Here is a 13198-nt window from a genome sequence, read left to right as displayed (position 1 = left end):
TAGTCCTTTAGGAGCAGATTTCCCCTCCTGCCCATTCTCTTCACTCCACTGTAGCAGCTGCTCTGGGCTTTGGCGCCCAAGGGAGCTGGGCCTTCGTCTCTCGGTCCCTCCATGTCTCCGACCACTTCTTGGGGTTGCCACGAGGCGCGGGAAAATGCTGTTCCAGGAGGATGGCGGACGTGTGACGGGTGTTCAGTGGAAGCTTTGTCCTCCAGCACAGGCAGACAGACGGAGCTGGGGCCTCGCCCACACTGCTGGCCCGACCGGGAGCCTGGTGGTGCTCATGTCCGCGGTGGGCTCAGCCTGGTGGGCGCCTCTCCAGTTGGAAAGGTGGCAGTGTTCTGTGGGCTCCGAGAGGCGACCTCCCCAGCCCCTGACGTCTGCTGAACATTCTTCTAGTGTGAGTCCTCTAGGGCAGCGGTCCCCAACCTTTTTGACATCAAGGACCGGTCTCGTGGAAGACAGTTTTTCCACGGATCGGGGTAGGGGCCTGGTTTTGGGATGATTCAAGTGCATTCCATTTATTGTGCACTTTATTTCCGTTATTGTTACATCAGCTCCACCTCAGATCATCAGGCACTAGATTTTGGAGCTTGGGGTCCCCTGCTCTGGAGGGACATTCCCAGGGCTATTCTGGTATATTATCACAGGGAGTTAGGCAACCATAAATGAGGAATGGAGGGTTTCCCCAGCATCAGCTGCTCCTGTGTTAAGAATTAAAAGATGCAGCTTGCTCTCTCTGAGGATGACCTGGGAAGGTACTTGGGTGATATGAGCTGTGGGAGGTACGACAGATGGTGGGGGTGCGGGGAGTCAGGGCCTGCGCACTCCCTCCTGGGAGGTCGGAGCGTTTCAGCCCCACGTCCTTGTTGTCATGAAAGCATGTGGGCTCAGAGCTTCCATCAGTAAAAGCCCCAAATTTGTATTCCCAACCTCCTGATGTTTGAAAATTTAGACTTCAATTTTAAAGAATGCGCTTTGTGGACTGACTCTTTTAAAAACTTGGATGCGATTGTGTTTCTTCTGAGCGATTGTGTTTCTTCGGAGCTGAAACCCTCTCGTGGGTCCTGTCGCCTCTGGGGTGAGCCTGGCGCCTCGGCCCGGCCTTCTCAGTGCCCGCTCTTGCTCACACGGGTCTCTGTCCTCCGTCATCCTGGCCTGTCCTCCCCGCCAGGGCCTTTGCAGCGCTGCTCCCTCCTCCTGCAGTGCTCTTTTCCAGGACGCGGCGGGGTCTCAGCTCCGCAGAGAGGCCTCCCGCCCCCTCTGTCTAACGAGAATCCCTGCGTCTGGCTGGGTCTGGGGCTGGTGCCGTCCGCCTCCCCTGACCGGCCATTCTCCCGTGTACTTCTCCTTGCTGTGTGCTGTCCTGTTTGGTCAGCAGTGTCTGTGTGACTGTCTGTCTCTAGTGAAGCGTCAGCGTCATGGTTCTTCTTTTCATTAATCCATCGGTGGCTGCACCGGGTCTTCGCGGCTGTGCCTGGGCTTTCTCCAGCTGCAGGGAGCAGGGGCCCCTCCCTCGGTGCGGTGTGCAGGCTCCTCGCCGCGGGGCCCTCTGGCTGCAGAGCACGGGCTCGCGGGCGTGTGGGCTGCGCTGGTTGTGGCTCACGGGCTTAGTTGCCTGGCGGCATGTGGTATCTTCGTTCCTGGACCAGGGATTGAACCCATGTCCCCTGCATTGGCCAGCTGATTCTTTACCCCTGGACCACCAGGGAAGTCCCAGCGCCATGGTTCTTTTACACCGTGCGTTTCTCGGCGTTGCTTGACAGATGGGAGGGGCGCGATGAATGTTTGCATGAATGTTCTGACAACTAGAGGCTCAGCGTCAAAGCCGAAGGTTTACGTTTGGAGAAGGAGAAAGCGCAGTGCCTCTTTGGAGTCAGAGAGGCCTGTGTCCGTAGTCTCCAGTCTGCCGCTTTTGCTCGGAGATCTTGAATCTTCATCTGTAAAGTGGGGTCAGTAATCCATCATAGTCTTCCCGTGAGGACTCAGGGTACGGAGTGTATTTAAAGGATCTGGCACACCATAGACGCTTAGTGGATGTCAGTCCTTTGCCCTTATGCCTTCTGCGCGGCAGAGAGGCTCAGGGCAAATAAACAGCGATTGGGCCTCTGACAGGACCCTCGAGCTGAACCATCAGAAAGGTCCTGATTGTGGCGACAGCTTAATGAATCTGCTGTTCAGATTTCTAGCAGAGCAGCACTTGAAATGTTTTATTTAGCAGCACTGCCGCTTTAGTATATTATAATGGCCTCTTTCACCACCTCTTACTGCCCATTAGTAACTCTTTCTTTCCTGGATTTTATTGTGTGTTGTTTAGTTGTGAGTAATGGTCCTCCTCTGGCTAGCTCAGTAGCAATTGTCGTTATTTTTAATCTATATTAAGGGAAGGAGAGGAAAGGAAAATTTAGTTTAACATGCTTGAAATACCAGAAATATTTTTGAAGCCTGGGTTTACTGAATTTTAAGATGGTTGGTGTCGTCTAGATGACTCCATATTAGAAGTGAAAAATGTGCCACCCATTTTAATTCTGTTTTCCATACTTTTAGTTGTTGCCCTGTTTCAGTATGCTGTAACTGTTTAACTTGCATTGAATTGACTCTGCCCCAGAGCTGGGTGTTAGGAATCCAGATACGAGTCAGCCGTCGCTTCTGCCCTTAGAGGGCCCAGTGGGAAGGTGACGCAAGGGTACCTGTCACTTCCAGTGGTAGCGAAGATCCAGAGGAAGGCGAGGCTAAAGCACGTTAAAGGACTTGGTAGCTGCGGTCTGTCTGGCGGGTGTTTTGAAACGAGGAGACACCACAACACCGGGAAGGATCTGGTCCTGCTGGGACGGCTCCTGTGCCCTGAGCTCTCCTGACCGCACCCCCCTCCTGACCACGTCGTTCGTTTCCATCGGGCCCCCTCCCTCATTGCTTCCCCCACCTTCCTGTCCTTCTTTATTTTTTTTTCATAATTTTCTGCCTCCGTTTCTTAAGTTCCTTTCATTTTTGTGAATCTTGCTTCCTGCCTTTGTTTTTCAGATGATGGAGACGTGCTTCTTCTAAGTCTTCTTCAGGCCGCTCTAGCGTCTCTCTCTCCTCGCGCGTGAACGCTTCCCTGCAGCTCGCGGCGGCCTCTCCCGGCAGCGGGCCTCGCCTGCAGCAGCGGCCTGTCTGGTCCGCGGCCCGCTCTGCCCTCCTGCACACGCTGGCTCCTCCCCGTGCTGTGGTCTGGAAGTTGCCTTGACTTGTCTCTCTAGGTCTCGCTTTGGGGGCACGAAGCTTGCGTGACTCTTCTTCCAGCCGTGGGAGTTAAACGTCTTCTGTGGCTGCCTGTCCTCTGGGCCCCCTCCTCTGTTTCTGACCTGTGGACGTGGCCGTGTCTCACTGATTTGAGTCCTGTGCTGCGCCTGGAACGTGTTTTGTCTCGTCTGCTTTGCTGTCGTTTACATATGTTCAGTCGCGCAGTCATGTCTGACTCTCGGGCCCCCAGGGACTCTGACCCCCCAGACTCCTCTGTCCGTGGGGTTCCCCAGGCAAGGATACCGCAGTGGTTTGCCCTGGTCGCTCAGATGGTGAAGAATCTGCCTGTAATGCAGGAGACCCGGGTTCGATCCCTGGGTCGGGAAGATCGCCTGGAGAAGACATGGCAACCCACTCCAGTGTTCTCGCCTGGAGAACCCCATGGACAGAGGAGCCTGGCAGGCTACAGTCTACGCGGTCGCAGAGAGTCGGACCTGACTGAGCGGCTGACACTTTGCCCTCAGTTTCTCGTGTGTCAGAGCAGACGGGAGGGGCTCTGCGTGCAGTCACGCCACACTCACGGCTGATGGAGGCTCTCCGCTCGTCCTCTGCCCACAGCCCGTCCCCTCCCTGGGGTGTGTGGCTGGGCCCCCCGCCACAGGCCTCGCGCTGGCTCCCGCTCCCGTCACAGGGCTTAGCTCTCCCCCGCCTCACTTCCCAGCCTCACCTCCCTGTTCTTCACCGTGTGTCTTGACTCCGTTCATGTTTTCTCTGCTTAGAAGGTTCCACTGCCTTTCCCTCAGCTAACCTCTCCAGTCTGGAGGCCCCTTTCCTGGCGTTCTCCCGGCCACCCCCAGTATAGACACCCTGGGCTCCCAGCCTTCCACAGAGCCCGCGTTTCACCTTCCAGCCTGTGGACTGGTGACTGGCTTACGGATCTGCCCCCGACACCAGTCCTGCAGGCAGTTCTGCGGCCCCAGTGTCCAGTACAGCGTCTGGCTCCGGAAACAACTCACGAGCGATTCTTCTGGAACTGCTCCAGAAGTTTACACGCTGACTTGGTTTGGTTCCTGGGAGGGCAACATCTTGAGACACGGACCTGGGTACAAGGGACTGATTTAGGGTGTGACTGCAGGCAGCAGGAAGGAGGGATGCAGAGAGTAAGGCAGGGATGGAGGCAAAGGCGGGAAGGCTGCAGCATGCTCTGGGCAGCCGGGCCGCCGTCCTGCCGGCCACCCTCGCAGGGACGGGTGGACCTGTGTCGGGGCTCTCCCGCTGAAGCTCGGGGGACTGGGATATTCACCCGACAGCCCTTTTCCTCCGCTGGTTGAGAGTTTCCCCTGGGGGCGTGAATGAGCTCAGAGGGCCCTGGGAAAGGGCCCAGACCACAGGGAGACGCCGGGGGCACTGGAGGAGGGATGTTTGTCCACAGGAGCTATCCGCGCAGCTGCAGCTGAAACCCCAGGGAGGCCCAGGCTGTGTGGCAGGGGACGAGGGAGGCAGCTGCTGTCCACGCGTGCTTCGGTTGAATCCTTGCAGCGTACTATGGAGGAAGACTCGGTGTTTGTCATTGTGGCTGTTCAGCTGGACTCGTGTCCAACTCTTTGCGATTCCATGGACTGCAGCACGCCAGGCTTTCCTCTCCTTCACTGTCTCCTGGAGTTTGCTCAGATTCATGTCCATTGAGTCAGTGATGCTATCTAACCATCTCATCTTCTGTCACCCCTTTCTCCTCCCTCCTTCAATCTGTCCCAGCATCGAGGTCTTTTCCAATGAATTGATTCTCTGCATCAGGTGGCCAGACTTGCTGCACTTCCCTAGAATTGCAGTTAGGACTTGAAGCCGTCTTTTCTGACTTCAGAGCCACTGCTCTTTCTGTCCATGGCAGTTCCCGGCATCCCTTCATCCAGCGCCGTTGCTGAGCGCCGATCACGCACCTGGTGGGCCAGGTCAGTCATGGACCTGCTGGGTTGGCCGTAGTCACGCAAAGCCGTCCTTGTCCCCGGATGCAGGCGTGGGCGGGCCTTGCAGTTGCTGTGAACACTTGATGACCCCGTTTGTTGTCCTGAGCCCAGCCTGCATCCAGGTAGTCGTGTGGCCCCCTCACGTGCTGGGCACCTGTGTCCAAGCAGTTCTCTTCTTCTCATCCATGAAGCAGACGTGTGCTGCCTCCCTGGTGTGGTTGTTCGGAGGTGACCCAGGTAGCCTGCTTGGCGTGGGTCCTGGCACATGACTGGTGCCCACGGTGTTTAGATTCAGCAGAATCCGGGCCAGAATCAATGGGGGAAACTTTGGAAACTGGGTGGGGGCCAAGGCCATGGCAGAAAACTGAGTCCTTCCATTTACTTTCCCTTTTGGAAAAACAGGCCAGACCTTCTGAAAGTGCTCCATGAACTGCTGCTGAAACAGATGTGCTTGATGGAGCAGGAGGCTCCAGAACACCTTGATGGTAAAACGGAGAAGATGCTGAGGCAGGTGGCTGTTCAGCTGAGACATGAATTCGGACATTTCATCCAAGCCAGCTCATCTCCTATGCCAGCTGATGAGCTGCAGTGGCCTCGGGGAGTCCAGCTGGCACAGGGGGCTGAGGCGTCCACAGCGGAGCAGAAAGATGCCTCCGTGCAGACCTCGGCTGTGGAGGGCGACACGCTCGGATCCGAACAGGAGGGCCCGCGAGAGGCTTGGGAGGAGCAACCAGCAGACGCTGCGTTCAATGCTGGCCATCGGCCGGGAGAGCCGTGCAGGGTGCCGGGGCGGCAGGCCACGGCCCCCGCCGTCCCCAGGAGGACCGAGAGAGTAAGCTTCCCACCCGTTCCTTACTTGGTTACTTACTATGTACAGACCAAACACTTAAAAATCACCTCCCGTCCCACCAGTTTAAAAATATTTATACAGTCTGCGGTCTCCCTCTGTCTGTCCTTATCTTGACCTCCACCTTGCTCACCTTCCTCAAAGTGTTGCCGACATCTCCGCCCTGCCTCCCTCTCTGCCCCCCATCCCAGCCCTCTCTTATTTATCTGTATGCTGTGATATGTATAGGGCTTCCCTGGTGGCTCAGATGGTAAAGAATTCACCTGAATGCAGGAGACGCAGGTTCGATCCTTGGGTAGGGAATATCGCCTAGAGAAGGAAATTGGTTGTCCACTCCAGTATTCTTGTCTGGAGAATTCTATGGACAGAGAAGCCTGGCAGGCCGTCGTCAGTGGGGTCCCAAAGAGTCGGACACAGCTGAGTGGCTAACATACCTTCATGATATGCTTCTGTTTTCATCATGAAAAGCAGAGTCACGTTTGCACGTCTGCCTGTAGCTTTCTCTTTCATGTTACAGATCAGGAACTTCTTGTAATGGCTGCTAAGATCCCACTGTGGGACATACGCCAGAATTGACATGATTTTCCCCCGTTGACGGACTTACTTTGCGGGTTGCAGTAAAACTGTAATAACCTGACTTGAGCGACAGGGATGAGAACCTAGGTTTTCCTTTGTACAGATTTCGTGTCTGAGAGGCATCATTTTGTGGGCATCGTCTCCATGCTCTTATGCTTAGAATACCCATCAGAGCTGAGGAAGCCAGGTCCCGAGTGCCCATGGTCAAGATCAGCTGCTAGGGGGCTGAGCCGGGCCCTCACTGCCTGGCCGCGCAGCTGATCACTTTCCCTGGGTCACCCTCCTTCCCAGCTCACGCTGGCCTGAGTGGTAGGGTCCGGTTTTGGTGGCCGAATGTCTGCAATTTGCTTCACTTGAGATGCTTTCTCTAGGCATCTTCTCACCCACCGTCGAATATGCCAGGTTATTAAAAGCCAGACTCTCCTGCCAGTGTTTGAAATCCTTCTCAGGAGGAGGGGCTGAGGTTGGAGCCACACAGCAGGGAGACGGGAGTGGCCTGGAGGAGGGGCCAGGTCGTGCTTCTGACGGGGCCCCAGGGACGGCTGCTGGTCCCCTTGTTTCTGAGGGTGTTTTGTATCCGAGAAATAACTGTATACACTGCTTCATAGCATCAGAATAGAGAATTAAGTTTATTTTCTGACCACTAAATTACTGCTTTTGTGCCTACCAAAGAGAGTTAGATATATCATTAGCAAAATTGCTTTTGATTGTTTTAAATTATGCACCAAAACTGTAATTTCTGGAAAAGGGTTTTCTAAAGATATCAGTAGAGACCAAAAAAAGAGACGTTGCTGTTATATTAACAGTACTCGAGATGCAAATGTGTGCAATTTGGCCGGAATAGAAATGCTCTCATCTGCCCCAGCTAGTTTAGTTTGTACCTGCGCATTAGGAAAACGCGGTTTCGTGGGTGCGTGCGTGAGTTTTCCCCGCTATTTGTGTGGGAGATAGCATCTTATATTCAGGAAAATTGGATAATCAAATGAACTTAATTTCCCCAAATATATTGAAAAAATTTTTCCATTTGGAATTATCTTCTCGGTGCTGTCTTCGAAAGGAAGTCTGCTGTGTTTATGTTTTTTGTGTCCGCTGTATGTGCCTGCCGCGCGCGATTTCTGTCCCTGTGGCAGCACTTTTAACCTTCTCACCAAGCGCACGAGTGAGGTAGGCGTCACCTCCATCTTGCGTAGGAAGAAATGCAAGCTCTGGAAGGCTCAGAAAACTGTCCAGAGTGACTCAGCTGTTGAGAGGAGCAGCAGGCGTGCCCCGTGGAGTCTGGCTTTAGAGGCAGACAGGGATCTGGTAACCCCACCTTCCTCAGGAAGGGGGGAGTCTCACAGCAGCAGTGTGGCCTCCCATCTGTGCAAAATAGAAGAAAACTTAATGATTTTCTTTGTGGCTTTTGGTTAGTCAAGGAATCAGTCATCCTCAAACTTAAGCTAGAACTCTGGCATCCTGTTAAGAAGAGCATCTTTGCAGCCCAGGGGTGAAACAGGGAAACGAGACCTACTTCTGGTTCAGTTACAGAGGCGAGGTGCTGGGCTCTACAGATACACCCGTGATTCTGTCGGGCCTGGCCGCTCACCTGCTCTGACTCCTTGTGGCAGTCACCTGACCTTTAGGGGTCCCAAGGGATCCTGTGACCTGGCACCCGGGGCCGGCGTGCTGGCTCAGAGAGGCAGAATGTGGTCGGTGCCTCATGCCATGTCCGTGGTAGGAGCTCAGGGTATCGTGTCCCTGTCCCCGTTCCCTCCCCAAGTGAGAGATCCAGGGTGACATCTTTACTAAGGTGGTAGGTGGGACTCTGTTTGGTGTCCATAAGGTAACATTTTGGGTGGTGTTATTTTGGAAGCGGCGTTAGGGTGACTGACGGCTGCCTTCTAGCCTGAAATTGACTTTGGCATTTGTGCACTTGGAGCTGTCTTCTCTGCTGCCATATGACACACAGATTCAGATCCAGGAATAAAGATCGGTGGAGACGGAGGGCCAAACAAATGATTGTCATTTTCCAGTCCTCTTTGATGAGGCGTCCACCCCCTCCCAAGTGTCCCCATCACTACCGCAGACTGTTCTTGTCCTTGAACCCCTTCTCTCCTCTTGCCAGGAATTTCAGGGTAGAACGGGTCTCAGTTTCCTTAACCAGGCAGTGGTGTTTGAAGACCCTGTTTGAGGTCAGCTCTCCAACCTTCTTATTGTTCAGTACTAGACTGGTTGGTTGATGTCTCAGTTCTCTGTCCAGAAAATAGGCATAATAACTTCTCTTACCCAGTGAGCTCCGAAATGCAGAGTTTAGCTGAGGATTACAGGAGAAAATGCTGAAAGCCTTGGACATCCTAGAGCATGCAGGAAGAGCTCTGTCTTCTTTCCTTCCTGAGAGGCTTGGCTGATTTCCTCCTTCCCGACTTTCCCAACCTTTAGCAGCCACAGTCAGGTTTAGACCGCGTCTTTTTCCCAGGAGGAAGCCCTGAACCCCTTAGCAGCCACTTCCTGTTTTCTCTACCTGTGCACCCCTAGCTGTCGGCAACCACCAGGCTCTCCTCCGTCTCTGTAGATTTGCCTGTTCTGGATGTGTCATGTAAGTGGAATCACGTGGTCTATGATCTTTGGTGACGGGCTTCTTCCACTTAGCATAACTTTTTCAAGAGTTGTTAATGTTGTAGGAGGTATCAATGCTTCGTTTCTCTTTGTGGCCTAATGATAGTCCAGTGTGTGGATATACCACATCTTATTTATTCGATGATTAGTTGATGGACATTTGGGCATTATGAATAATGTTGCTATGGACATTCATGTATGTACGAGTTTTTGGGTGTACATGTGTTTTTATTTCTCCAGGGTATCTTATATAGGAGTGGAATTGCTCGGTCATGTAGTAACTCTGTTTAATGGTTTGAGGAACTGCCAGACTCTTTCTCTAAAGTGGCTGTAGCTAGTTTACGGAGTTTTCACCAGGATGTGAGGGCTCTAATTCCGCCACATTCTCACTAACAATCATTATCATCTTTTTGTTTAACCATCCTAAGGGGTAGGGGGTGGTGGTATTTCACGTGATTTGACTTGCAGTTTCCTGATGACAGAAGAGTCAAGTGTCTTTTCACCTTCCTATTGGCCCTTTATGCATCTCCTTTTGAGAAATGTCTTTCAGTTTGTTTGCCCATCTTTTAATTAAGTTACTTGTATTTTTATTATTGAGTTGTCGTAGTTCTTTCTGAATTCTGGATTCACGTCTTCTCATCTTTTGAGTTTGTTTAAGCTTCCTCCACTTGAAAGGCATCCCCAGTGGGCCTCTTAAGATAGCGTGTATAGGTTCTTTCCTCACTGAGGTGTTGAGCACCTTCCGTGCGTGAGTTCTTATGCTGGAAGCTGTGGATAGAGTACAGCTTCTGGTGCAGAAGACAGACGGAAATGCATAGGCATTTATCATAATGGTCCTAATATTTTCCGAGGAAAATTCTGAGGGAGCAGTGAGTATATAACAGAGGAACCAAGGCCCGTTCTCTTGAGGAAGGCACGTTTGCGCAGAATCCTAATGAATGTATCGGGATTAGTGGGCGAGGTGGGGGTGCGCAAGAAAGAGGATTCTAGGCAGAGGAGACAGCCCGTGCCAAGGCCCTGAGTGGAGGGAACCGAGCACTCTGAGGAAGGGGTAGAGGGCCCCTATGGCCGGGGCATGGGGGGCGTGGGGGGCATGGGGGAGCGCTGGTGGGTCACTCAGTCCGCGGTCTGAGTGGGCTGTGGGCTGTGTTGTAAAGGCGTTGACCGTTGTCACATGGGAACTGGGGAGTGATTAAGTTAGTCTTAAGCAGGAGGAGGGGTTGCCTGCTTCGGTGCAGTATGGCCCGTGGGTTAGAAGGGCAGGAATGAGTGTGCGAAGGCCCCTGGGGAGGCTGTCGCGGTGGCCTGGGTGAGTGCTCACAGCGTCTTGGAGTTGGGTGGTGGCCATGGAGGATGAGAAGAGGCAAAAGAATTCAGACAACCTGGGAGTTGGAATTAGTGGAAGCTGGTGCGTGATGAAGGTGGGTGATGCCCGTAGACCCCCAGGTTTGGGGCTGTGCAGCAAGTGGAGGCTGCCGTGAGTCCGCAGGCAGAGGCTGTCGGCACGGATCTGTGGGGCGGGGGCTTGGGGTGGTGGAATCAGAGAGCTGAGCTCCTGGTTGACTTGGGAGGGCACGTATAGGGTGGGCGGGTCAGGAGCCGCAGGCCTGAGAAATGGCCATGGGGCTAGGGCCATGTAGTCCCGAAAACCTCAGTAAGGGTGGTTCTCGTGGCCCGGCAGGGGAGGCACGTTGTCTTGGGTTAAAGTAAGGATGGGAAATGAGGACACAGATGAGGGCTTTCCCAGAAGCTCCTTCTGGGAAGGAGCTCCTTCGGGGAATGTTGCCCAGAAGATTGTGTTGGGAAAAGGTTGCCATACAGAAAGCGTCTGGAACGTGCAGAAGACGGCAGGCCAGCGCCAGAGGGTGTCGAGGGGGACGAGCTTGGCCCTTGTCAGTCAGAGGGGGGACCTCTGGAGGCTGAGGGGTTCAGAGGGGGCACCTGCTGAGACACAAGCTCTGTGGGCTGGGGGCAGGCACAGAGGCTGTGGCCCGACAGCCGCTTTGATCCTGTGGTCTGAGGTCGGCACGAGCGGGTCAATGTGCGGCCAGGGGAGGAGCAGTCATTGCTCACCCGGGTGTGCTTTCAGGATGCGAAGAAGTCGCGCCTGCCCGTCCTCATGAAACCATCGCAGTCGCTGGGGAGCGTGTGCCGGCCCCCTGCCTCCCAGGAGGTGGTGGCCCACCTGCAGGCCGAGGTCCTGAAGCTGCAGGGGGAGCTGAAGGAGCTGAAAATCCGCAACAAGCAGCTTCACCAGGAGTTAATTCTGGTGGAAGCAATGACGGAGGGGCGGCCGGCGCCAGAGGAAGCGCTCCCGAAAGGTAAGCACCAAGGAAAACGTGTCCTCTGCGAGAAGATGGACGGCCCGAAAGCATGGCTCAAAATGTCAGCCGTGTTGTTTGGGATTGCAATAGGTTGGAGGATAAATTTCCTGAGTTGCAGTGACTGATCTTGACTTGACAAATACACAGTCAAGGGGACACAGTCAGGAAGGCACATCCATCGTTTTCCTGTGTTCTGGAGGGGCGGAGGGGGACGGGTCGTGCTCCCAGGCCTTGCAAGGTCACGCTCCCTTCACTTGCGATTGTCTCGAGGGCTCTGGTTGCAGCGTGACTTGAATCTGGGTTGTTTTTCTCCAACCCACCCCCCCCGCCCCGCCCCCGGCATCATCTGTGGAGGCCTCAGTCGTCTTTGCAGCATTCTCTGAGAGGCCGGGTCACAATTGTTTGGGTTCTTCAGAGTTAATTGCAAACCCTGCTGACCTTGTGGCTTCTAGAATTGACCCGCCTCCCTACTCCCTTGGAACCTGCTGCCTCTGCCCTCCTGGGAGCTCCCCAGATAGTCCTCGGGGTACAGAGTCTCGGGCTGAGACCCCCAGACTCAGAGGGAGGCCTCAGGGCGGTCCCAGCCCGAGAAGTGGTGTGTGGACACGTTGCCCCTTTGAGAGTGAGGAGAGCTGGGGGCCCTCTCACAGAGCAAGCAGGGAGTGCGTGCAGCAGCGTCCGTCATCTTCAGGGTGTTCCTGAAGCCCAGGAGCACTTGTGCTGGCTCCTGATTTTGAGCTTCTGCTGTGAGCGGATGACACCGGACACAGTAGCAAGAACAGTGATCTTTTATGTAGTTATTCAGAAGGGACGTATCGGATCCTCCTGTGTGCCGAGCACCAGAGAGATGGTGAACACATGAGACCCAGTCTGGGCCCAGCTTATATATCACAGCGGGAGGAAGAAAATACACTGTGGGCAGCACTTGCTCCTTGGAAGGAAAGCTATGACCAACCTAGACAGCATATTAGAAAGCAGAGACACTACTTTGCCAACAAAGGTCCATCTAGTCAAAGCTATGGTTTTTCCATTGGTCATGTATGGATGTGAGAGTTGGGCCGTAAAGAAGGCTGAGTGCTGAAGAATTGATGCTTTCGAACTATGGTGTTGGAGAAGACTCTTGAGAGTCCCTTAGACTGCACAGAGATCAAACCAGTCCATCCTGAAGGAAATCAACCCTGAATATTCATTGGAAGGACTGATGCTGAATATGAAACTCCAATACTTTGGCCACCTGATGTGAACAGTGGACTCATTGGGAAAAGACCCTGATGCTGGGAAAGATTGAAGGCAGGAGGAGAAGGGGATGACAGAGGATGAGATGGTTGGATGGCATCAGTGACTCGATGGACATGAGTTTGAATGAACTCTGGGAGATGGTGAAGGAGAGGGAAGCCAGAGGTGCTGCAGTCCATGGGGTCACAGAGTCGGACATGACTGACTGAACAGCCGCAACGTCTGCAGGAAGGCGGGGTCAGCAGTGGGGTAATCTCATAGCATGAGCCGCAAAACCAGAGTTCTTAGAGAAGAGAGACGGTCTGGAAGTTTCAGAGGTGAGCAAAAGCACTCACGCGTTTCTAGGCTCACGGTACAAAGGCGGAAGGAAAGATGCACCCACTCCTGGAGAGCCTGCCAAGGGACGGCTGCAGGCCGACGTGGACGGTTGCACC

The 13198-nt window shown here is 53.9% G+C and overlaps 1 protein-coding gene across 7 annotated transcripts in view; it reads left to right on the top strand.

Moving 5' to 3' along the window:
- Positions 1-13198, top strand: part of CDK5RAP2 (CDK5 regulatory subunit associated protein 2) — a 175220-nt gene that overhangs the window by 111984 nt on the left and 50038 nt on the right. For all 7 annotated transcript variants that reach the window (XM_065946987.1, XM_065946992.1, XM_065946988.1 and 4 more), the window contains 2 exons: positions 5589-6018; positions 11294-11525. In XM_065946987.1, the coding sequence (XP_065803059.1) occupies positions 5589-6018; positions 11294-11525 (662 nt within the window). The remainder of the gene's footprint in view (positions 1-5588; positions 6019-11293; positions 11526-13198) is intronic.

This window comes from Muntiacus reevesi, chromosome 10 (genome assembly GCF_963930625.1).
Source record: "Muntiacus reevesi chromosome 10, mMunRee1.1, whole genome shotgun sequence".
In the NCBI taxonomy this organism is placed as follows: Eukaryota; Metazoa; Chordata; class Mammalia; order Artiodactyla; family Cervidae; genus Muntiacus; species Muntiacus reevesi.
Note: the sequence above shows the minus strand (reverse complement) of the source record. Positions and strands in the feature narration are given on the sequence as shown.